Source organism: Rattus rattus, chromosome 2, assembly GCF_011064425.1.
Source record: "Rattus rattus isolate New Zealand chromosome 2, Rrattus_CSIRO_v1, whole genome shotgun sequence".
Taxonomy (NCBI): domain Eukaryota; kingdom Metazoa; phylum Chordata; class Mammalia; order Rodentia; family Muridae; genus Rattus; species Rattus rattus.
Genome location: NC_046155.1, coordinates 6,050,534 through 6,076,265, shown reverse-complemented (window position 1 = coordinate 6,076,265; position 25,732 = coordinate 6,050,534). Strand labels below are relative to the sequence as shown.

General features: G+C 46.2%; 1 protein-coding gene and 1 non-coding gene across 3 annotated transcripts in view; one reads left to right on the top strand and one right to left on the bottom strand.

Annotated features, from left to right (window-relative positions):
- Positions 1-11,392, bottom strand: part of LOC116893615 (tumor necrosis factor receptor superfamily member 26-like) — a 29,634-nt gene extending 18,242 nt beyond the window's left edge. For both annotated transcript variants that reach the window (XM_032895326.1, XM_032895327.1), the window contains exons 1-4: positions 11,224-11,392; positions 2,116-2,197; positions 1,041-1,169; positions 572-683 (exon numbers count right to left, since the gene is read on the bottom strand). In XM_032895326.1, the coding sequence (XP_032751217.1) occupies positions 572-683; positions 1,041-1,169; positions 2,116-2,197; positions 11,224-11,271 (371 nt within the window). In that variant the 5' untranslated portion in view covers positions 11,272-11,392. The remainder of the gene's footprint in view (positions 1-571; positions 684-1,040; positions 1,170-2,115; positions 2,198-11,223) is intronic.
- Positions 8,565-8,633, top strand: Trnas-aga. Its single transcript has one exon. It is a non-coding gene; the product is annotated as a tRNA-Ser (tRNA).
- Positions 11,393-25,732: the final 14,340 nt, after the last annotated feature.

Below are 25,732 nucleotides of genomic sequence, written 5' to 3'. Positions count from 1 at the left end.
CCATCTCTCCCTGATTCACTGAGTCTTTACTCAAAGGTAATCTTGTCAGAGTGATTCCTCCAACAGAGTATGTTATGGTCCCCATGGTCATGAACTCGCTCACCAGTATTGCTTTTGAGACAGTATCTCTTACCCCGAGCTGATTTCAAACTTGCTATGTAGTTGACCTTGAACTCCTGACCCTTCTCCCTCTACTTCCCCGGGGCCAGGCTAACCACACCTGGGTTATAATTCTGGAGACAGAACCCAGGGCCTTATACATGCTGCACATATAAACACTACCAATTTAGCCTCATCCCCAGTCTACCACTAATGGTGCTGGATACATACATAGCATTATGTTCTATGTCTTTCACTGTTGGGGCTCAAAGGCTGTTTGTTGAGTGAGTGAATGAGTTAGCGAAGGAATGAGCACTGACTCCAGGCAGCGTCCAGGAGGAAGCATCCTTTGATTTTGTCTCTGTGGCAGGTGCTTCCCTAAGGAGCCCCTCTCCAGACAGGGACTCAGAGACTAGGGGGCTAGCGGGCAGGAACAGGGAACTCTATTCAGTATCCCTCTCCCGGCTGGTACCTGCTGCAATCATGGCACATCTCCACACAGTTTTCAGAATCACAGTAGGTGCCCTGCTTACACCAGCACTTACGATCAGCAGTACTGGAGCACTCGGACACTTCTTCTTGGTCTGTGGAAACAGGTCATCCGGGTGGGAGTTCGTCCTAACATACACCACTCAATGACATATTAAAGTCACCTTCTCAGGCTCTTCCCCCTAGGCACATAACCCAAGCAGCCTCCTGGGAAATGAGCGGGTGCCCACCCAAGGAGAATCCAGCCCCCAACGTTTTCTTTCAGGTGTTCTATCGTGGGAGAGGTGGTGGGGTGGAGGTGAGAAAAAGCCCATCAGGCCTTTGTGTCAGGTAAGGAGTGTGAAGAAGTCAGAGTTGGGCATCTTTCTTATCTACTTGAGGCCCCTCTCCCTATCAGTCTTCATTCTTTAACCATCATGAGGCTGCCCTCATGGCCACAGCTGCGTGCTTACCATCCCGGCACTCAGAGCAGCGAGAGCAGCGGGAGTTACTGTTGTTCACTTCTGTGAAGTGCTGAGCTTGACATGGGGAACATTCACTCTCACCATGGTTCCTCTGGCATGGATTAATGAGGTGAGTGCCTATGAAGAGAGGAAAAAGAAGTGTCTAAGGGCCCAGCAAAAGCCCTATCCTCTGATGTCCTTGGTGGCCAGACCTCCCACACTACCCACTCCTGGGCTCCTAGCCACCTTGGAACTTTCTAGTTGGATACCCAGCCATAGTCTTCATACTTAGCGTGTGGAGGCCTTGCATCAGCCCTTGGCTGAGACTGACATCCTCCAGGGTGTCTGTGTAAGGTTCTTCCTCTCTACTCCCAGAGAGCGGACCTATAATCAGCCTATATGCCCGTCTCCCCCTTCCATTCCTGCCTGCCCAGGATGATTTTGCAGAGCTCCAAATTCTAAAGACGAGGTCCCCAGCACATGAGTTACACGGTGGCTATCTTCTCAGCCTATGGAAGAAGCACAGGAGAGACACACACTCCTAACAACAGGAGCTCTGTGCATGTGCCGGCTTCCGCATCCGTCAATCAAATCAGTCCCATCTGGTTTCTGCAGTGTGCTTGTAGGGATGTGCCCACACATGGCTATGTGCCCATAAGTGTGTGCAGGTGTGTGTACAGACCCAAACGGCTGTCCACTGACTCATCTGCATATAAGTGCACATGTAAGTGTGTTTGCAGGTAGGAGTGCCTACAGAAATGTGTTGATAGTTTTGTGGGATTGGGCTGGGGTCCAGGTGCAGGCACACAAATGCCTTTTCTCCTGTAGATCCTTGCTGTTTCTGCAGAACACATCACACCCACCTCTCTGGTTTCTGCCCTCCAAAGCCAGGGGCAGTGCTTGGGTAGGGGGGAGGGCGGATAGGAGGCCAAGAAGCAGCTGGTTGCCAAGGTGACCCCCATTTCCCTACTTCAGTTAGATTCTACCTCTCTCAGTGCAGTCTCCAGCCCAGCCCTGGCTAAAGGCCTGTAGCACCTTTTTCCAGTCAGAAGGCCAGACCTCTGCAAAGCATCCCAGGACTCACCAGCAGGGCAGAGTTGGCAGCAGAAGTTCTCGTATTTAAACTCATTCGACCCACACTGGGTTGTGCTGCTTACCCAGACGACCTAGAAGCAGAAAGGGGAAAACTACCTTCAAAAACCAGCCCTATGTGACCCGAAACACAGAGGAGGTGAATGGCCCCCAACCTGACCCTGGCTACCATATGGAACCTTCCTGCAGAGCATACACTACGATTTTGTTCATGTCTGACTGGTAGTAGTGTGGGCCACCCTGCAAATAGGTTCCCTCAGTTTCCAAATTTGGGCAGTTTTGTGCCTTTGCCATTGGTGTGTGACCTGCACGGCTGTGAGCCTTTGATGTCAGTGAAGTGTTTATGTTCTAGTTTATGTTTCTTTCGGTGGCCACACCTACCCTCTAAATTTTCTCCCTGATTCATTTATGTGCATGAGTCTTTTTCCCATATGCATGCATATGTGTGTGTGTGTATATATATATATATATATACACACACATATATATACATACATATATATATACATATATATACATGTATATATATGTATATATATGTATGTATACCATATGTGTGCCTGGTATCCTTGGAGAGAAAAGGGTGTGGATCCTCTAGGAATGGAGTTACAGATGGTTGTGAGCCACCATGTGAGTGTTAGGAACACGATCCAGGTCCTTTGCAAGAGCAGCCATGGTCCTACCCACTAAGTCATCTCTCCAGCTGTAACCTACATTTTAAGAACCTATATTACCACCGGAGAGATGGCTCAGTGGTTAAGAGCACTGACTGCTCTTCCAAAGGTCCTGAGTTCAATTTCCAGCAACCACATGGTGGCTCACAACCATCTGTAATGGGATCTGATGCCCTTTTCTGGTGTGTCTGAAGACAGCTACAGTGTACTTATATATAAAATACAACATAAATCTCTAAAAAAAAAAAGAAAAGAAAGTATGTTACAGCCAGGACCACACAAAGAAATGCTGTCTCAGAAAACAAAACATACAAAAAAGAATGTTTGTAAAGTTGTATCTGTGCACACTTATTGTGCATGTATGTACATTTGTATGCATACAGAGTGTGCTCATTGTGTGGCCTCAGTTTTTTTATAACCTTACTGGTTTGTTTGTTTTTTGAGATGTAGCTCCTAGCTGTGTGGAAATTAATATGTAGTTCAGGCTGGTCTCAGAGATCCCCCTGCCTCCGCTTCCTCAGCGTTAGAATTAAAGGCGTGTGCCACCAAGGCTTGGCCTTCTTTCATTTATTATTATAGCATGTGCCTGTGCCATGGTGTGCATTTGGAAATGAGAGGACAATGTTGTGGAGTCCATTGTCTCCTTCTACCCACACACGGTTCTGAGGATTGAACTAAAGCTACCAGGCTTGTAGGGCCAGCAAGTTTACCCACTGGGCCACCTCTCTGGCCCCACGTCTTCCTAAGACAAGGACTATCAGTGAACTCAGAGTTCAGTTTTGATTAGAATGGCTACTAGTGGGTTGCCAGAATCCACTCCCCTGTGCTGGAGTTAGAGACACATGCTGCTATACCTGGCTTTTACAGGATGCTGAGGTTGTCTCGCCAGCTTTTTTTTTTTTTTTTTTTTTTTTTTTTTTTTTTTGTATTTTACAGAGTTTCGTGGTTTACTTATTTAACCAGTATATTTGAGCCTCATTATTCACAAATTGCGATTTGTCAATACAACTATTCCCTAACATTTATTCCAAAATAATCTAGAAAGACACCAACCTTCGTCTGGGCCTACATGGATATGTGTGCCTTCTTCTACACATGTAGAGGGAAGGAGGTGGGGAGAGAGGGAGAGAGCATCTGTCCATGTGTGAGTGGTGGCTAAATATTGGCCAGTGGTATTTTTTCAGTTATTCACTAATATGCACCAAGTGTTAAAAAAAAAATGAGCTCCCCGGGATTAGAGAAATGGCTTAGCGGTAAAGAGCACTTACTGTTCTTTCAGAGGACCCAGTAAATTAAATTAGTTAATCACACACACACACACACACACACACACACACACACACACACACACCCCACACGCATACGTGCACACTGAGACAGCATCTCACTATGTAGCTTGGTTAGCCTGGAACCTGCTACATATCCAAGCTGGCCACCAACTCACAGAGATTCACCCACTCCTGACTCGAGTGTGAGGATTAAAATGTGACCACACAGGGCTGTTAAGATTTCCCGAGTCATCTGACACATCCTCCCAGCTGAAGGTAAGCGAGGACGTACTTTCTGTTCTTGTTTCACCTCTCTCTCACTGCACAAGTGTGTCTATTTTACCGGATATCAGTCACCCTTGTTTCTGAATCTTTTGTGGTGTTTTACATGGGTTATCTTGCTGTTTAAAATGGCTCCAAGCATAGAGGCGAGAAACTGCTTCCTATCCCGAGTACTAGAATGTCCTAATAATACCCTTACAGATGAAACGTGTGTTGGAGAAACTGCTGGAGGCATAAATTTCAGGCTGCGGAGCGTGGGTTGAATATTAACCAACATAGATTACGTAAGATGCCTTTAGGGTTAGGGATTTAGTTCAGTGGTAGAGCGCTTGCCTAGCAAGCGCAAGGCCCTAGGTTCGGTCCCCAGCTCCAAAAAAATAAAATAAAATAAAATAAAGATGCCTTTAAATAAACATAAAATGATCTACAGAGCAGTTTTCGAAGGTGGGCAGACATTTGCAAGAACGGGTCTTTGGGGCATGAGGACCTGAATTTGTAACAGTACCATTCACATAACCTGAATATGGTGAAGACTTCTAACTCCAGGAGACAGGCAGATATCTGAAGGTCACCGAAAGCCAGCAGAACTGAATGAATTAGCTCTAGGTTCACTGAAAGATCCTGTCTCCAAGGCTGTGCTGATGGTTCGGTGGTTAAGAGCACTGGCTACTCTTCCAGAGGACCTGGGTTCCATTCCCAGTAACCCCATGGAGGCAAACATCCATTTACGCTCCAGTCCCAGGGGACCTAACACCCTCTTCCGACCTCTGTAGGCGCCAGGAACGCACACAGCACACATAAACTTACTTGATGCATACACATAAACGTTTTTTAAATCTTAAAATTTAGTTATTTTTCTGTCTATGAGTGTTTTGATTCAATGTGTGTGCCCCACACCTGTGGAAGTCTTTGTACCTTTGAATTTTGTCTTTGGAGACCTGGTTTCTCTGTGTAGCCCTGGCTGTCCTGGAATTTGCTCTGCAGACCATGCTGGCCTCAAACTCAGAGATCCTCTTGTCTCTGTCTCGAGTGCTGGGAAACCACCACACCCAGATTTTTAAACAGTTTTTTTAAAAGAAAGAGAATAATCTAGGAAGACACCAGCCTTTCGTCTGGGCCTGCATGGATACGTTTGCCTTCTTCTACACATGTAGAGGGAAGGACGTGGGGAGGGAGGGAGAGAGCATCTAACCATGTGTGAGTGGTGGCTAAATATTGGCCAATTTACCAGTTGGGGTTGTTGGGTTGGTTGGAGCCTCTGGCTTGATCCCCAAACCTCTCACTCCCCATCCCTACCTACCCCAGACCCCCAGGAATTAGACCCTGCACTTCGTATATGCTAGGCAAACATTCTGCCACTTTATGCCTGGTTTTTGGGTTTTTGTTTTTGTTTTGTTTTGTTTTGTTTTTTTGTATTTTTTGAGACAGAGTCTCACTAAATATCCAGGCAGGCCTTGAACTCATTTTATAGCTCAGGGAAGGCTTGAACTTGCAATCTTCCTGCCTTGTCCTGAGTAGCTAGGATTACAAGACCGGGCACCAGGCCCATATTTAGTTTTTTGGGGGAAGTACCAGGGTTTTGAGACAGGACTTTTCTGTGTAGTCCTAGTTGTTCTAGAACTTGATCTGTAAACCAGGCTGGCCTTGAACTCACAAAGACCCATCCATCTCCCACTGTCTTCCAAATGCTGGGATTAAAGGCATGTGCTATCACCACCCATTTAGTTCATTTTGGTTTGGAAACAGGTTCTTGGTAAGTTGGACAGATGTCTTGGTCAGGGTTTTCTTGCTGTGAAGAGACACCATGACCAACTCTTTATCAAAGAAGGCACTTAATTGGGGCTGGTTTATAGCCCCAGAACTTTGGTGCATTGACTGCATGGCAGGAAGCATGGCAGCGTGCAGGCAGACACGGTGCTGGAGAAGGAGTTTGAGAGTTCTACATCCAGATGCAGGCAGCAGGAAGAGAGAGCTGCTGGGCTTGGCTTGAACTTTGGAAACTTCAAAGCCCTCCAGTCAGTGACACACTTCCTCCAACAAGGCCACGCCTCCTAATCCCTCTCAAGTATCCCCACACCCTAATGACCAAGCATTCAAAGACATGAGGTTATTTGGGTGCCATTCTTATTCAAATCACACACCAGGCTAGTCTGAAACTCCTGGACTAAGTCATTCCTTTCACCTTAGTCTTCCAAATAGCTTGACTACAGGTGTGTACATCCACCCCAGGCTTTAATGTTGTTTTCAAAAGGGCACTGATGCCTTCTGAGGTTAAAAAGGGGGGTTTGGTCATGTAGCTGAATATATGACTGTCTACCATGGACAAGGCCTCAGTATCTAACATGGCCAATTTTTTTTTAAAATAAAATAATAAAACCAAGAGACTGAAGACGTAGTTGAGGTAGAGTGCTTGTCCAGCACGCATGAGGCCCTGGTTTCCATTCTCAGTCCTGTACAGCACTGATGTGGTGGAACATATCTGTGCTCCCAGCTCTTGGAGATAGAGAGGCAGGAGGATCCTTAGTTCAAGGTCTACCGAAGGAAGCTACATCCTCAGCCCTAATGTTTGTCAGGTTCCAAAGAAACAGGGCAAATGACTGTAGTGCCTATTTAACATATTAAAGCATTCTGTTGGCCACCAGGCTCTCACAGCACCACAAGTACCTGGGACAAAGTCCTGGCTCCTCTCATCAACACAGCCACCACCACTACCTGCCCTCTAACCTAAACCTCTACAGCTCCTGGGCTTCCCTTTCCCTAGCTTCTCTTTCCTGTTAGAAACCTGACATTATCCCTGTCTCAAAAAAAAAACCAACCAGCCAAACCAACCAACATACCAACTAAACAAACATCCTGACATTTCAGTCATTAGATCTCTCTCTCTCTCTCTCTCTCTCTCTCTCTCTCTTCTCTCTCTCTCTCTTTCTCTCTCTCTCTCTCCTTTCTTGCTCTCCCCTCCTTCCTCTTATGGTCTGATTCAGTTTGCTGGCCATGTCCAGTCTACCACTTTCTCTCCCTGTTGCGGACTCTTGACTCTTGCCGATGCCTGTGGCTGTTCTCTTCCTCATATCTCTAATAAAAACCTTCTCCTCAACCATACCCAAGAGCGGTCATGGCCTCAGTTTCATTCAAAGTTCTCCTTTTATTTATTTATTTTGTGTATGGTACATGTGCAGGTGTGTGCACCCGTATAGATCCTGTGTATTTGCATGCATGTGTATGTGGAGGTCAGAGTTTGACTTTGGGTGTCTTCCTTGACTTCTTTCCACGCTGTTTACTGTGACTTGGTCTCTCTCACTGAAATCTAGGGCTTGCCTGAAGGAAGCCCTGCCACTTTGGGCTTCCTGAGGGGTGGGGTTACAGATGGGCTACCATACCCAACTGCTTTTATATAGGTTATAGCGATTGGAACTTCACTCCTAAAGCTTGCATAGCAAGAGCCTTATCTGCTGGGCCATCTCCTGGCTCTCCCTTTTCTATCTGATGTTACTATTGTTAGACATGTCCTCATGTAGCCTAGGCTGGGCTCTCACCGTGTGGCTGAGGATGACCTTGAAATGGCGATCTTCCAGCCTCTGCTTACCCAAATGCTGAGTTTACAGTCTGTGCCATCATATCCAATCTAAAGCACCAAATAAGTAACTAAATTAATTAATAAATGAGGAGATGGTTCAGTTGGTAAAACACGTGTCTCACAAGCATTTGGACCTGAGCCTAGATCCTCAGAAGCCAGACAGAAAGCTGAACATGCCGGCACTTTCTTATAAATCCAACAGAGGAGGCTCACCGAGTAGCCTGACCAGAGAAAATCAGAACTTGAAAAAGAACCGTACCTCCTTTTCCTTCCCTGGGCTTTGTAAATACTAGAGTTAGCCAGTGACTCACCAAAGCTTCCGGTCTGATGATAAGGAAGCCACAAGAGAGGAAGTGACTATTGTTCTTCAAATTCCCATGTGGAGGAAAAGCAAAAAAACCGAAACAACAAAAAACACCCTCTATTTTATACCAGGCGTCCATCTTCACACCCACTAGCTGTTGGTCTCTGAATCCAGTCCCTGGAAGATAAGTTCCTAGTGACCCTGTGCTCTGGAGTCAGTGGGACCTGGGAGAGTGGAGCCGATACATGAGGCTGACTAAAGTCTCATGCAATAGCCAACTTCATTCAGAGCATCAGATAATTTATACTCCGAGGGTTAAGAAGAGTCACATGAGGGGTTGGGGATTTAGCTCAGTGGTAGAGCGCTTGCCTAGAAAGCAAAAGGCCCTGGGTTCGATCCCCAGCTCCGAAAAAAAAGAACCAAAAAAAAAAAAAAAAAAAAAAAAAAAAAAAAAAAAAGAAGAGTCACATGAATAAAGTGTGCGATCACAAGGGTGAGGTGCATGTGGCAAAAACTTATTTTTCCACAGAGGCATATAAATGAATAACAACAGCCACTGTAATAAATAATCTAAGAAACTCACTCCTATCTACACCTGGGAGGGTTGTGAAGAAAAAAACCAATTTCCTGTTTTTGAAAGAACTGAGGTCACAAGACTCTTGTCTTTTTTTTTTTTTTTTTTTTTTTTTTAGTTTCTCTTAAGCGCCCAGAACCCTCTCACAAACAACTCTTTTCTTGCCAAACCCGCCTCCCCCAGACCTGTACCGTGACCTTCTACTTGCTATGTTCCTACTGACTCCTTTCTGGCCTCTGTAACCTGCTCATGCGGATGTTCAGATCACCTTGACTACTCAATCTTAGCGAGCAAAACAGCTCTTGGCTTGCATGTGCAGACATTCAAAGTCTTCTTGCAGTTTTTGCCTTTAAAAAACCCTTTTTTCTGGGACTGGAGAAATGGATCAGCAGTTAAGACCACTGGCTGAGAGAGAGAGAGAGAGAGAGAGAGAGAGAGAGAGAGAGAGAGAGAGAGAGAGATCTTTTCTTCACCACCCAGTTTGCCTGGCAATCTCACGTTTGGCTCAAAGATTGTTGTCCTGCTAACATTAATCAATACAAATTTTAATTATAACTGGATTGAATCTCAGTTCTTTTCCCAGAGGCCAGGAACACTAAGAAAGTGCCCAGAATCACATGCCCATCCTCACAAGTCCCTTAGGTAGAGAGGTGAGCATATTCCTTAACCTGTGGACATTTGATGCCTTGGAGGTGGCTGGGGTCCACTGCCTGAAGGGCAGGCACTTGGAAGGCACTGTTATCTAGAAGACAGAATCTCACTAGACAGTGGGGAGGAAGTGTCATTGTTGCGGGCTGACTACTTTTACTTTTGTTTGGTGTGAGGTTAAAAGAGAGTCAGCCTGCTTCTATCAGCTTCTATCACAAACCAGCTATGGTAGCAATACAAAACTACAGCAATTTGAGACTGTATTTTATAGTCTGGGCTCCCTATGTGGCCGAGGATGACTTTGAACTACTGATCCTCCTGAGTACTGGGATTACAGGCCTATGCATCCCGTATCAGATTGGCAGCACAATCTGGAGGAAAAAAAAATCACACTTGAAAAATGCCAATGGGTAGTCAAGGCTTGGCGGCTCAGGCTTGGGATTCCAGTAGTCCTGAAGCTGAGAAGGAAGACCGGGCTTGGAGCCCAGCCTGGGTTATATAATGTCTGTCTCAAAAGAGGGAGGAGGAATGGACTGGCAAGATGGGAAAAGTGCTTGCTAGCAAGCCTGACAACCTAATATTGATTCCTGGGGGCTATATGGTCGAAGGAGAGAACCAACTCTTGACGATTGTCCTCGGACCACCACAGGTAAGCCCCCCACACAATAAATAAGTAAAATAATTTAAAAATATTAAAAATAAAAGCTAGGGCCTGGGGGGATGACTCAGCAGTGAAGAGCACTTGTTCTTGCAAAGAACAACATCCACATGGTGGCCTACAACAAGCAGGGACCCTAGCTCTAGGGGAATCTGATGCCCCTAGCTTCCACAGGCACGATACATAGGAATACAGCTGGCGCGCTCTCGCTCTCCCTCTCTCTCTCTCTCTCTCTCTCTCTCTCTCTCTCTCTCTGTCTCTCTGTCTCACTCTGTCTGCCTCATTCTGTCTCTGCCTCACTCTGTCTCACTCTGTCTGTCTGCCTCACTCTGTCTGCCTTACCTGCCTCACTCTCTGTCTGCCTCACTCTGTCTGCCTTACCTGTCTCTGTCTGCCTCTCTCTCTCTCTCTCTCTCTCTCTCTCTCTCTCTCTCTGTCTCACTCTGTCTGCCTCACTCTGTCTCTGCCTCACTCTGTCTCTGCCTCACTCTGTCTCACTGTCTCTGTCTGCCTCACTCTGTCTGCCTTACTCTGCCTCTACTCTGTCTCTCTCTCTCTCTCTCTCTCTCACACACACACACACACCATATACACAAATTTAAAATAAAAAACAAATGTTTATAAAGTAAGAAGGGACGGGAGACTCTCAGAAAGTGATGAACCCATTTTCATAGAAATGCTAGCTAGGCATGTTGGCTCATGCACTCAGGAGGCGGAGGTGAATGGGTATTTGTGAACTTGGGGTCAGGCTAGTCTGCACAGTGAGTTCCAGGAAAGCCAGAACTACGAGTGAGACATATATATATATATATATATATATAAACCCAACAACAAAAAAACCAAAAAAACAAGGAAAAAAAGAGGAAAAAGGAAAAGGTAAAAAAAAAAAAAAAAAAAAGCTAGATAGCAGGGGTTTGTAGCAAGAAAATATAAAGATACAAAACCAACTACTCCTCCTCCGTTAGATCCTCTCACCCCATCCTCCACCTCTACTGTACAGGCCAGGAGCTGGGAAAGGAGATCTAGTATTACCGTTGGGCAAGATCCTGTGTGCCGTGCTGGCCATGAGAGCCTGCTGGTGGCCCGCTATTTCCCCACACGCGTGTGCCTCTACTCACCCATAGGAGCAGCCCTGGCAGTAGCAGAGTCTTCAGCTTGCCCATCATAAAAGAGGCAGGACAAGGAGAGAGATGCTGAGTGTGAAGAGTGGCCTGTTGCAGCCCAGCTAACTAGGAGGCACTTAAAACCACGCCTTACTTCCGGTCCCCACAAGACTAACTTCCTTGCTCACTCGAGCTGTTAGTGTTTTGGAAATTTACAGAGAAGTTTTTCAGAGTCTCTCAGGGCTTCACTGGCTCCAAGGGGCAGCGAAAGGCACTTCAGAACCAAGATGTTTGAAAGCTGAGGCAGGCTGAGAGATGCATGCATGCATTGACCAATAGTGAGACTAACCAGACCTGGGACTGTGGGTCAGCCTTAAAGAGGAAGGAGAGCCTCGTACACATTATATTCCCTTCCAAAGCCCTGGACTGCAAGGAACTGGCTTGTCTCAAAAGACAAACAGTGTATATATCTACTTCTGAGGACCCTAGAGTCTCAGGCTACCGAGGCAGAAAGCAGGATGAAGCAGCTAGACTGGAGAGGGACCAATGAATGAGTAAGTAGTTTATTGAGTCAGAATTTCAGTCAGTAAGAAGGAAAGTTCTGAAGGTGGATGGGTGGAGTTGGCTTGATTGCACAATACTAGGTATACAATGTAGCCCTTATTGCTGGTGGCTAGGAATACAACTCTGCTGGTAGAACGATTGCCTGGCATGCACACAGCCCTGGGTTCCAACCCTAACATGGCTACCCAGTTAGATAGTAGTACACATCTGTAATCCTAGCACTCAGGAGGTGTCAGTAGGGGATCAAAACCTCAAGGTCACCCTCACCTATAGAATGAGTTCCAGACCAGCATGGGCTATGTGAAACCCTGATCAAACACAAACAACAAAAATGAAACAAAAACCAAAAAAGCTAGCCGTGATAGTTTGTATATGCTTGGCCTAGAGAGTGCCACTATTGAGATGTGTGGCTTTGTTGGAAGAGGTATGTCACTGTGGGCATGGGCTTAAGACCTTCAGCCTGGCTGTCTGGAAGTCAGTCTTGTACCAGAGCCTTCTGATGAAGGTGTAGAACTCTTAGCTCTGCCTGCACCATGCCTGCCTGGATGCTGCCACGCTCCTGCCTTGATGGTTATAGACTGAACCTCTGAACCTGTAAGCCAGCCCCAAATATATGCTGTCCTTTATAAGACTTGCCTTGGTCATGGTGTCTGTTCACAGCAGTAAAACCAGAACTAAGACAGAAGTTGGTACCAGGGACTGGGGTATTGCTGATAGGCCTCACTATGCTTTTGTTTAGAAGAATGTGGATCTGGGGACTTGGTAGCTCTGCCCTTTGTAGCACTCACCTTGTCTTCTAGGTTCTAGATGACTGTACCCCACTGCTGTTGCTGTTCTTGGTGGTCATCTCATGGTACTGGCATCTCCAATACACTGCTATCTTCTGATGCAACTAGGCTTCACCAATAGCCTCTCACAGGTTCTCTTTATGGTGCCAAGCCTCAAATCCTTTGCATGACCCCGTCAGTCCTGGGGCATCGATTGCAACTGAGGCTGCACCTCCACCAATGACCTTCCATGGCCTCTCACATGCCCAGCCTCAGCTGGTCTTCCTCCTTCATGCCTTCAAAACCAGTACCACCCGGGTGACTCTTACACATTACTAAGTCCAGCCACAGCACAAGATTCAATCTTGGCTGTCTCTGGAACACAGCCTCTTTGTGCTCTCAGAAAACACTTTCCAGAAGATTTCACCTCAGTGATGCTGGTCTCTTCTTAATCACCACTACTCTCTTAGCTCCAGCTGACCAGCATCAATAGTCCCAGTAGTGCAAAGGTTCAAGTTAGTAGTTCTGGCATCTTGTTAATCACAGCTGATTCTTCAGCCCCAGCTAACCAAAACCACAGAATCGTCACAGTCAAAATAGCGGCTACCCTGATAAGAGTCTTTAATTTCCCCTCTGAAATTTCACAAGGCAGGCCTCCATCATCTGCACTGTTTTCAACATTATCTTCCAAGCTCCTACAGAACATCCCACAGAGCTCTTTTTACAGTCTTTTTTCCAGAGTCTTTTTACAGTCTTCCCCAAAACATGATCAGGTTGTCACAGGAATACCTCACTATGCTGGTACCAATTTGTCTTAGTCAGGGTTTCTATTCCTGCACAAAACATCGTGACCAAGAAGCCAGTTGGGGAGGAAAGGGTTTATTTGGCTTACACTTTCACATTGCTGTTCATCACCAAAGGAAGCCAGGACTGGAACTCACACAGGGTAGGAAGCAGGAGCCAATGCAGAGGCCATGGAGGGGTGTTACTAGTTACTGGCTTGTTCAGCTTGCTTTCTTATAGAACCCAAGACTGCTAGCCCAGGGATGGTACCACCTGCAAGGGGCCCTGCCCCCTTGATCACTAATTAAGAAAACGCTGTACAGCTGGGTCTCATGGAAGCATTTCCTCCAGGGAGGCTCCTTTTTCTGTGATAGCTCCAGCTCGTGTCAAGTAAACACCCACCACATCAAGCCACTGCTTAATAAAACATATCACACAGCTCATCCCCTGGGCTGCAGAGTTCAGGTTAGAGGGTGATATATGTCAGCAATATCCTGTAGCAGGTAGGAACTGAGGGATGCTGGGAGAACCTGGAGGCTAGGTTTGCTTTAATATGTTAAATAGGTACCTCAGCCATTTGCCCCAGGTTTGAGACTTAACTCAGAGGACCTGAGTTTGCTATTCACTAGTGCTACTCACTAATCAATACTGCAGGTAGCAGAGACCCTCACCAATCAATAAGTCCTGTAGGAATCAGAGACCCCCCAACAACCAATCAATAATTCAGGCTGCAGAGATGACCACTCTCGACACACACAGGCCTAGAGCTGCCCCAGAGTTCTGCATATCCAAATCTCAGGCCCACCCATGGCTCATCCTTAGTCATACCTGTGAGGGTGTCACAACTGTGATCCTTACATCAGAGCCAGTGTGTGTGTGTATCTGTGGGGGTTGGGGGGAGAGAGAACACGGAAAACAGAGAATGAACAGAGAATGGAAAGGGAGTTGGATGTGGTGGCCCGACCCATGCCTTTAACTCCAACATTCAGAGGCAGGAGGATATTCATGAATTCAAAGCCAGCTCAGTCTATAGAGTGAGCTCCAAGACAGCCAGGACTATCCAGAGAGAACCTGTCTTTAAAATAATAAAGAAAAGAAAAAAGAAAATGGTTCATCAGAAGCTCAATGAATGAGCAGGCACAATCGGCAGTCACAGGTGCTGGGTGGAGGGGCTGCTGGGAAGTCATGAGTCACCAAAGTTACTGGAATTGACATCAGCTAAGTTTCTGGTACTTTCAAGAGAGCCACAGAGGGGCATACAGTGTCTGGAGACAAATAACCGGTTAGTTCTCAGCCATCCCAGAGAAGCTGCTTTTTATTCAGGTTATGTGAGAACCAGAGTTATGCTTTAAGTTTTTATTACTGTGCTGAAGAGACCCATGAGACAAAAATGCCTCTAACCTCTAAGGCCCACCCTGCCCAGGGACAGATACCTCCTGAAGTCCTGGAAGCTAATATTTATGGAAGATGGTTGTGTTTATAAAAAGATAAGGAGAGGAGGAATATGTTTTGGTGGATGTATAAGGAGGTGTGGGGGAAGCGGGTACCTCCGCAGGCCCAGGCTAAGGCATCCCATCCCACTGAGGGACCAGCCACATGATGGTATAGTATAGAATAGAGTTTATTCAGGGCATGGGGATGGGAGTTGAGAAGACAGTATAGACAGAGAAAGGCAGAGGGGGAGGGAGAGTAGAGGAGTAGAGGCTGGCCATGAGCATGTGGAGAGAGAGGGGGAGGGGAATGGGGAGAGAGGGGGAAAGGGGCGGGAGGACAGAGCGGGGGCAAGAAGGCAAGAGCAGGAGAGAGCAGAGGGGGCAAGCAGCCCCTTTTATAGTGAGTCAGGTATACCTTGCCTGTTGCCAGATAACTGTGGGGTGGAGCTTAGACAACATGCTAACAAAGATAACAAGTCATATGTTTTGCACCCCTAAACAAGTTTGACTTAACTGCACCGGGTGTGCTTGATCACACATGTAGGTGGGAGGTACGTCAGGATGTATGCTTGTCCCTGATTGGATGTAGACAAAAGAGGTACACAGGCAGGAAGTTCATCTGATGTATACTTAGCCCTGATTGAACCTGATGGGAAATAATGTAGCCTATGGCTTTTGGGTTTGTCCTCCTCCTCCTCCTCCTCCTCCTCCTCCTCCTCCTCCTCCTCCTCCTCCTCCTCCTCCTCCTCCTCCCTTCCTCCTCTTCTCCTCTCTCTCTCTCTCTCTCTCTCTCTCTCTCTCTCTGTCTCTCTCTCTCATTGATTCTTTGTGCACTTCACATCATGTACCCCAATCCTACCCCTTCATATATGCCCTCCTCCCCTGTAACCTTCACCCCAAAAGAAAATAAAAAACCAAAAACCTCCATCTTGTTGTGGAAACTGTAATGTGTCACAGAGTATATACCCTTTTGCCAAAAAACATCTTCACCTGCAAATGTTCATTACAATGATTGGTTGGTCTGATCCAAGACCTCTGGTTTCTGTTACACCATCAATACTGAATCCTCACAGGGACTCCTCTCTGACATCCTGTTGCCTTGTGTCCTGGGTGTCCTGCAGCTTTGTATCTGTAAGACTGGCCCCTTCACACACTCTAACAGATAATAGATGGGGGTAGATGTTGGGGTGGGTCAACTCAGGGCCTTGAGTCTGGGTCAGTTAGCTAAGTTGGTAAGTCACCAGCTCTTCCACATCCATACTGCCAAGCCAAGCTCTCCAGTACTACCCCAGCTAGGTCACCTAATGCCACAGCTGGCAAGGGGCAGGGCCAGCTCTCCAGCTCCCACTTCAACAGGGCCAGCTCTATTGTGCTGCCCAGGTGAGGTACAGGACCTGCTCTTCCAAGTGCTGTAGCCAGTGAGAGGCAGCAATAGCCCTCCTGCTCTCACGACACCAGAGGCAGCTCTCCTGCCTGCCCTAGGTGGCAAGGGGCAATAGGGGAAGGACATCTTTCCCTCACCCACAATACCACACAGTACATGGGTGGCAAGGGCAGTTTTCCCATGCCCCTGCCACCAGGGCCAACTCAACTGTGCTGCCCAGGTAAGACCCAGGGCCTGCTCTCTTGAGTGTTGCAGCCAGTGAAAGACAGGAAATGCTCTGCTCAGGCCTTGGACATCAATGTGGTTCCAGGTGCCAGTCTAGACCAGGGACATCTGCATGATCATTGGTGGTAGCATGAGCCACAGACATCGACACAGACCTGCCCGTGCTATTTCATGGTTACAGACCAAAGCATAGCCCTTAGCAGCAGCACTGGCCAGGACTTCACTGTGGCAGGGCTCAGGTGGCAGGGCAGGCTGCTCACATCAGACTATTCCTCTCCACCTGAAAGACCCTCAGACAGAGGAGACTCTCGCTCCAGTCCTGAGGACACCCACCACCCCACGAACACACGGGACTCAGTCTTGATGTAAAAACAAGAGGTTTACTTGGGATACCAATGCACTGGGGCTCGACACGGTCCTCACACAGGAGGGATGTGAAGAGCATGGAACAACAGAAATATACAGCTTTATTTAAATTTAAATAAATTTAAATTTAAATTTAAGATTATAGTTTCAGGTTGGGAATTTAGCTCAGTGGTAGAGCACAAGGCCCTGGGTTAGGTCCTCAGCTCAAAAAAAAAAAAAAAAAAAAAAAAAAAAAAAAAAAAAAAAAAGATTATACAGTTTCATTAGCTCAGCTATTTCGGTGCCAAGGATAACTAGGCAGATGTTTCTCATCCTGGAATTCCTGGGACAAGGCCGTACCCATGTCAGCACAGCTATGTCAGTACCAAGGACATCTAACTTGATATAGGTTTTTTCATCCTGGGGCACAATCTATAGTGGTCAGTCAGCTTCCCGGAGATGTTTCCTGCCTTGTAATTGCTCTGCAGTAAATATGTTCTATACCATCTGTTCTTATGGTCGGGCAGCTTCCTAGAGAGTGGGTGGGAATGTGCTTTCTGTACTTTCTGGTCTATTGTCTTACATCTAGGGGCCTAAGCAAGGGCCAGCTTAAAAGATTCTCATTCTTAAGAAATGGCTACACTGGGGTTGGGGATTTAGCTCAGTGGTAGAGCGCTTGCCTAGCAAGCACAAGGCCCTGGGTTTGGTCCCCAGCTCCGGAAAAAAAAAGAAAGAAAGAAAGAAAAAAAAAAAAAGAAAAGAAAAGGCTGCACTAATATCAAACGGGGATCCTTCACGCCTCTCGTCATAGTTCTTCCCAGTCTCTCCTATCCTTCCACCACATACTTGGAGGTGGCTCCCACGGCAGGGGGCAGTGGGCTCTGTCTTAGTTAGGGTTTTACTGCTGTGAACAGACACCATGACCAAGGCAACTCTTATAAGGACAACATTTAATTGGGGCTGGCTCACAGGTTCAGAGGTTAAGTCCATTATCAAGGTGGGAGCATGGCAGTGCCCAGGCAGACATGGTGCAGGAGGAGCTGAGAGTTCTACATCTTCATCTGAAGGCTGCTAGCAGAATACTGGCTTCCAGGAAGCTAGGATGAGGGTCTTAAAGCCCATACCCACAGTGACACACCTACTCCAACAGGGCCATGACTTCTAATAGTGCCACTCCCTCAGCCGAGCATATACAAACCATCATAGGAGGTCATACGGCTCAGTCCACACATGCCTTCCTTGAGTTTGCTTTTGTAAGCTTCTGCAAATTGTGCATTTTCTGGTAGCCCTGGTATGGACTTGACCAGTGTCCATCATCCTGGCCAGTATTTAATAAAACTTGATTCAAATTCAGCTCAAAAATTGTGGGAGTGGCCTTATTCTTGCCTGGTGGGATTAACACAGACACAAAACTATAATCGGAAAAGCACAAACTCAAACTGTAACTTGCCTTGAAACTTAAAATTCACGCTACAAAGTTTTGCCTCCTCACTTGGGCCCATGGGAAACTAAAAGAGGATCCAAGCCAGGTACCACCTCCCACATTCGCTGCTAAGCCAGATGACCCGAGTTCAGAATCCCTGGTACCCACATAACGGAAGGAGAGAACTAATTCCCACAGCTTGCTGTCCTCTGACATCCTCACACAGGCACATGCACACCACTCAAGTAAATACGTAATATGAAATGAAGACTTTAAATTGTGGTTTTCTTAAGTAGTATCAGTTCCTTTGAGGCAGGCGTGACTTGGATATCATATTCTTTCACTTAATATACCCAGGGGGTCTTCCTGTTTCTGTTTTACTTGGTGCTAGGGTTATAGCCCTGAAAGGGAACCCCGTACAGGATGATGCCTGGGGTGCAGATGAAGGCGCTCACTGTGGCAGGAAGCAAGAGCTCTTAACCACTGTGTCATCTCTCTCCAGCTTAGCAGTTTACAGTCTGACACACCTGTGACCTTCATGTTTGTTTGAGTCTATCTTTTCTTTTTCATTTTCGCTTTTGAGATTGGGTTCCCTCTATGCCCAGGCTGGCCTGGAACTCAATATGTAGCATAAATTGGCCAGGTTTCATCTTCAGGGTTGTATGATCAACCAGTTTCTTTCCAGACTCTATCATAGCCTCTGTAAAAAAAAAAAAAATTTGTTGTTGTTGTTTTAAGCCACCAAATCTGTCAGTACGGGTGTAAAGCAGGTAAAGGAGAGTAAAGTGAGCTTTACTCATGAACCTAGAAGCCCCTTAAGAAATATCCTGCCTGGATCACAAATAAGTCAACTGGTGGACCTCTAGCGTTGTACCCTGCTGCTTCTGGAGATGACTCATGCCCCGAGACCAACACTTTTTCCAGGGCAGGAAGAGGATATGGGGTGGAGGTGGGGGAAGTGGGGAGGGTTAAGACAACAAGTTTCCCGATGTAAGGCCAGTAAGAATATGCCTGCTCCAAGGTATGTTTGAGGGGAAGGTTTTATTGTAGATGTGAGGGAGCCAGAGGTATCTGGAAGTGTCCGGAGCAGAGAGATAAAGTAGTAGACTAAGTATGACCAGCAGACTGACCCAGATCGCTGCTGGAGGGGTGCGATTTACAGAGGGGTGTTGGCCTACAGACAATTCCACTAGTCTCCACCTAACAGCCAGCTAGTAACAGCTTGCTAGCCTCTCCCTCCTGCCAGGTGTGAACCAGGCCTATAAGACTTCTTGCTATCCCACTCTCTTCCCCCTTTTCACTTTCTTTCTCTGTTCCCACATGTTCCCAGCTGGCCTCTCTCTCTCTCTCTCTCTCTCTCTCTCTCTCTCTCTCTCTCTCTCTCTCTCTCTCTGCTGTCCTTCTCTGTACCCTTTCCTTCCCTTTCGCTCTCTCTCTCTACCTTCTTTCCAGGTCCCTGCTCCCCTCCCTTCCTCTGATAAATTTCCCTTTATACTAGGTATATTGCATGAAGTGATTCCTCAGCATGGGCCCTCTAGGGTATTCCTGCAGCTGCTGTAATTATACTGCTTTATAAAAAATAATAAGGAGGACCAAGAGAGTTGGGGCTAAGAGAACACAAGGGGTGGGAAGTTGGGGGTGGGCCAAGAGGGTGCATGGCCAAAATGTCAGGGCTATATAGGAATGAGAAAATGGAGGAAGGAAAGCCCATGAGTCTGAGAAGTTTTGGGTAGGGGTGGGGTGAGAAGAGCCGCAGGTACTGATTGAGACTGGGGGCCAGCATGCTGTTTGGTATGCTAATAGAAACCACAGTTTGCCATTTATCCTGAGTTTCTTTTAAACCCACTATTCCAACTTGTTGTGACAAAGGCCTACACAATCTCATCTGTAACTGCTTATTGGCTGAAATCATGATTGTCAGGACACAGGAAGGCTAGAATGTTGGTCAAAGACTGGGAAGAGAGAGTGCAGGCCTGGGGGGAAAGGGGATCTGGTTCACTCCTACTCAGGTTCTGTGGAACCACTTTGGACTAGAGCAGGTAGCTTTGGATCAGTCTAGAAATGTTGGTTCAAGCCAAGGGCTCAGGCTGGTTGGAAACTTTGTCAGAAGCACCTATCCAGTTTACACCAGTTTTTAACAAGTCTGGGGCTAACTGGCTTTGGTTTGGAGCAGTTTCAGTCTTCAATAGATTGGAAATCTGGACAGATATAGACTAGGGTCAGAAACTAAAATTAAGGACCTTAGGGGGAAAATCTTTATCTTGGAAGTACACTTAAAATTTCCAGGTCTGTGGTCCTAGAAGTTGTAGGTATGGGGAGGAGAGGGAGGGACAGAGGGAAGGAGGGAGAGAGGGAGGGATGGAGGGAGAGAGAGAGAGAGAAAACGCCTACCCTTAAGGGAGTAGGTGGAGAAGCATAGGCTGTTGGTTGATAGGAGTATTTTTCAGGAACCTGTTTGACCTATGATAGGTGGATTCAAGTTATGAATCTTACGTGAGTAAGAGTTCATACAAGTTATGAGGCTTACATGATTTTTTTCAAAAGTTTACAAAAAGAGATAAAAGTTTTAGATATGTTAGCATTACCATTGTTTGTAATCTGTACTGAAATTCACATAGTAAAAATCAGCAGACTCGCGCTTTTAAAAATTTGAGCTTGTGACTATGATAATAGTGATAGGTTTTCTCCAAGGATGAAATGAGCCAATTCAAGTCAAATTAAAGCATAAAGGAAGGTTTATCAGGGGCAGCTCTTGAGCAGGTACTCTGGTCCCAAGTAAGGAGGCCAGGGAAGACCACATGTATGCAGGGAGACAGAGGGAAAGACGAGAGAGAGAGAGAGAGAGAGAGAGAGAGAGAGAGAGAGAGAGAGAGAGAGAGAGAGAGAGCGGGGAGAGAAATGCAGAGAGAAAGAGAGAGGGAGAGGGAAAGGGAGAGGGAGAGGGAGAGAGAGCGCCAAAATATATGGATTATGTAGTGAAGAGCAGCTGGTTGGAGAGGAAGCCTAGTCTCTAGACCGGAAAGTTACAATAGGAACTGAGGGATGCTGGGAGAACCTGGAGGCTGGGTCCACTTTGGTATGTTAGGTAGTCATTCGGCTGATTGTTCTGGGCTTGAAACCCAACAAAAAGTAGTCAATACTTTACCAGGGACAGATAAATAGTTTATCAGAAATCCATTGTTGAATGTAAATCTCTGATGGGGGCTGGAGAAATGGCTTAGCAGTTAAGAGCACTGACTGCTCTTCCAGAGGCCCGGAGTTCAATTCCCAGCAACCACATAGCGGCTCACAACCATCTATAGGAGGATCTGATGCCCCTTCTGGTGTGCCTGAAGGCAGCTATAGTGAACACATATAAAACAAACAAACAAACAAACAAACAAACAAACAAACCCGAAAACTCTGAACTTGGAAGTCTTAAGAATAAAACTAGCATAGCAAGAAGGAATGTGAAACATTTCTCTTTTTTCACATACCTTAAATCACCTCCTCGGACGTTTATAACTCATATTCACCTGCCTTCCATCACTTTCATAGACCCTCATCACTTATTTAAGCTTTCGCATACGTAGACCTTTACAACTTGCATTTACATACCTTAAATTACTTTCTTAGACCCTCACAACTTACGTAAACATCTAAGATTGTCTTTTCCCATTCCGTAATTCACTATGAGGCCTAAGTGATTAGTTAGTGACAGCAGTCCTAGCAGAGCAAGTTCCTTTAACTAAATGAATAGCAAAAGTTACATTGAAACCTGTTTTGTGAGTTTATCTCTTCCAGTGTGAAGCCTGCCAGCAGGGGAAACTGTCTAGTCTTATTTTTACACACAAAATGGAATGACCAGGGACTGCAGCCTTGGGAGAGGAGCTGGGTGGTTGCAGCTGTTAAAGGCTAAAGCTTCAGTTAGCCGTCAACAGCATCAGAGAGCTGAGAAAGATACATTAGAGTAGGAGGTATAACCCAGTGGCCTCTGGCCAGTTATCCTAAGCCCCCCCCCCGCCCCCCGACCATGGCACACAGGACAGCATTAAGTCCTCAGCTGTAAGACCCAGAAGATCTGAGAGATTTTCCTGTGGAGGAGGAACTTGGGAAAACTGACCAATCTTGGTGAGACAGAGGAGGGTAGTCAACCTAGCAGTGGATACAGTTTAGGCACATCCCTGGTGGGGGGCAAAACATGAAACAGTTCTTTGACCAACAGTTAGTGTTCAGAATACAGGTGAAGTTGTCTATGCCCCATCTTCTTTGGAGACCTTAGGGTTGATGCTAGTAGCTGGCATTTCTGTCTATCACGGGAAGCCTTTTCATTAAATACTTTAAATGTCATATTCAGCAGATCTCTGAGGAGTCTGAGCACCATCTGTTAAGTACATTTAATTTTAGTTTCTGTTGCTTAGGTTCCTGTGCTTGCCTCTTGCCATCTGGTTATCTCTGGTGTTAGCTGGTCTTGCTGTCTCTAACAGTGGTTTGACCCTCCTGTAAGCCTGTGTGTCAGCAGTCCTGGAGACCAGCTTTCTCCCAGCAGGATCTGTGTACAGAGAGCTATGTCACAGGGTCAACCAGAAGGATCCTGTCCCAGATTGTTCCTCAGTTCCTGTATCCAGAGGGCTCCAGGTGGGTTCCTCTTGGGCCAGGAATGAGCAGAAGTGGTGGTTTCCCCTGTGCTCTCAGGATTGGCCATACTTGAGAGTCCTTCTCTCTCCCAGGGGATCTGGATACAGAGAGCTGTGGCACCAATCAGGTCTGGGAGCAGGCAGAAACCTGAAGGATCCTGTCCCAGACTGTTCCTCAATTCCTGTGTCCTGAGAGCTCCAAGCAGGCTCCTCTTGGGCCAGGAATGTGAACAGAAGTGGTGGTCTCCCCTGTGCTCTCAGGATTGTCCACACTTCTGAGATCCCTGCTCTCTGTACATTTAATTTTAAACAAACTTTTAGTTACCTGCTTTGGACCTAACCTTGAAAACATATAGCAAGCTAAATAAAGCTTGTTCCTGTAAATAAATTACATCTATGCTTAGCATGACTATGAGAATAGTTCTGAGATCATTAAAGAATTTGTCTTAATCATTCTTAACAGTTTACAACAAGTTAGTTAGCTGATACAAGATTAAGATTTTACAATTTTATCTCAGTTAAATTTGGGCCTTTAAAGTGAAGACTTAATTGAAGATTCCTTAGCACCAAAATAAAACTTTAGACTATAAATACAGTCGCAAAGACAAAGGGTAGACTTATGTTTTCAAGTCAGTTTATGAACAGACCGTAGTAAAAGGATGAAGCTTGGTTTGAGTACTGCATCCGAAATCAGCCAGACACCCATTGGCTGAAACTTGAATATCATTTAACGTCAAGCCAAGGGTACACATATGTTTTCTTTCTTTCTTTCCATTTTTTTCCATTCTAACCTCAAAACCCATGAGAGAGAAACCTATTATTAAGAAGCCAGTCTGCCATTATTTCCTCTTGTGTAATCTTAGAGACCACTTGCTTTTGGGTTTCGATCTTGTGATTCTATCTTACACATGTTGCTTGTGGTTTTCTAGGTTAAACCTGCTTACCCAGAAGTGTCAGGGTCTCAGTATCAGCTCGCAAGTCTGTGTTGTGCCTCTGGCCAGTTAGGTTGCTGTTCAAACCGATAAAGTTGCTCTGGTTAAGAAAACGTGGTGTGTCTCAGGTATTGATTTTTACCTGACTTCACAACAATTGGGAGCTCGGGCTGGAGAGATGGCTCAGCGGTTAAGAGCACTGACTGCTCTTCCAGAGGTCCTGAGTTCAATTCCCAGCAACCACATGGTGGCTCACAACCATCTGTAATGAGATCTGACGTCCTCTTCTGGTGTGTCTGAGGACAGCTACAGTGTCATATACATTAAATATATAAATAAATCTTTAAAAAAAAAACAATTGGGAGCTCATCTGTGATTCCCAAAAATTGCTACCCAAGGGCAATTTTTTGAGTTGGAGGCTTCAAGGAAACCTCTGTATTTATGTCTGATTTTCTGGTCATTCTTGAGAGAAACTCAACATGGTGCTGCTTTCTGAGTCTAGGGAGGATGAAGAACCTTTGGCCCCCTTAGGCCCCCTCTGGTCCCTTTTGATGAGGGATCTGGTTTGTCTGTGTCTCTTGTCAGTCTTTTTGTAGGGCTAGACTGTCTACATTTGTTAGTGTCTGGTCTTACTTTTGCTTTCCGTTTGGTGTTGGAGTTTGTCCTTGATGCTAAGATGGGAATCAGCCATCCAGTTCACTTTTGAACTCGTTCTTCATTGTAAGGATTTTCAGAAGAAAACTTCTCAGTCTACCCTGGCAAACGTGAGACCCTCTGCCATTGTAAATGGCCCACCTTCAGGATAGATTGGCTCTCTGAGGGAACTTTCAATTTAACTGTAATTTACTCCACACAGACCATTATCTTTGGACAACTTTTGACAAATTTGTAGGCCATCTGGTGGCCATTCAGAAACCTCCCAAGAGAGTCTGGCAAAAGCCTTAAGGGACTCCTTACCTGCTGCCTCATTAGGGTCCAAATCTGGGTGTGTGGGTGGAAAAGCAGTCCCAATGGCTTTGGTAGACCCCTTTTGTCCCACGCGCGACTTCCAAGAAGCACACGGGACATAGAAATTCTTGCTATGAGTGACTTTATTCCTCTCTCATGGTGGAAGCTCTGCGCCCCGGCCAGGCGCGCCTATTTAACCCTCGCACACGTACCCACACCTGATTGGTTGCTTACTCAAGACCTCATCAGGCACGCCCCGGAATGGGCAAAGACCTGGCACGAAGGCACTCTTGCACATGCGCACACAGTTGATCTCCCGAAGGGCAGTCGGCTGGCGCAGCGAAGGCCAGCGCCATCTTGTCTAGCTCGGCCTTCCACGTGGGGCACAGTGGAAGCCAGCGCCAACTAGTGGTGGCGAATGTTATTGCGGCCCTCTACACCCTTTTGGGTACATTATCCCAGTATCCCATGAAGCCCAGAAGCCCAACATGGAATCCAAATTTATACTGATAGAGGGAGAGAATTGGGAATCCTAGTATCTCGTAGGTGATCATGGAACAGTCTATTACTTCTCATAAAGAAAGCAGGGACAAAGTATTATCAGCCAGTATTATGAGGTCCAAATTGAACCTCTTCCAGGACCTCTTGAATGAGACTCATAGAGGTGGTGATTCATGCAATAGCAAGAGGAGTTTAATCATGTCGGGGTCCTCCCACTTCAAGGGGAGACAACCCTGAGCAGACTATATATAGTATATAACAGTATATATATAGTATATAACAGGGAGTTATATACTATGTAAACAACTGGGGCATAATTCAAACAGTTGAGGCAGAATTTGCACAGTATAACCAGGGTACTATGTGGTTATCCACATTTGGTGGATTGAAACAACTTTCAGATTGACTCAGTGTATTGTTCAAGACTTTCCCCAGGGTGGGGGGTCGGTTGGAAGCCACAGGTGGTTTGTTTGACTTGTTCTAGGAACTAAACTAGCTTTTTTTTTCTTCTTGGAAGGGAGGAGTCCCTGTACTCTGAGGTTTTTGGTGGGAATTTTTCCATTGGCCCCAGATTGGCCCCAACTCTTGCTCTTTCAGTATAAA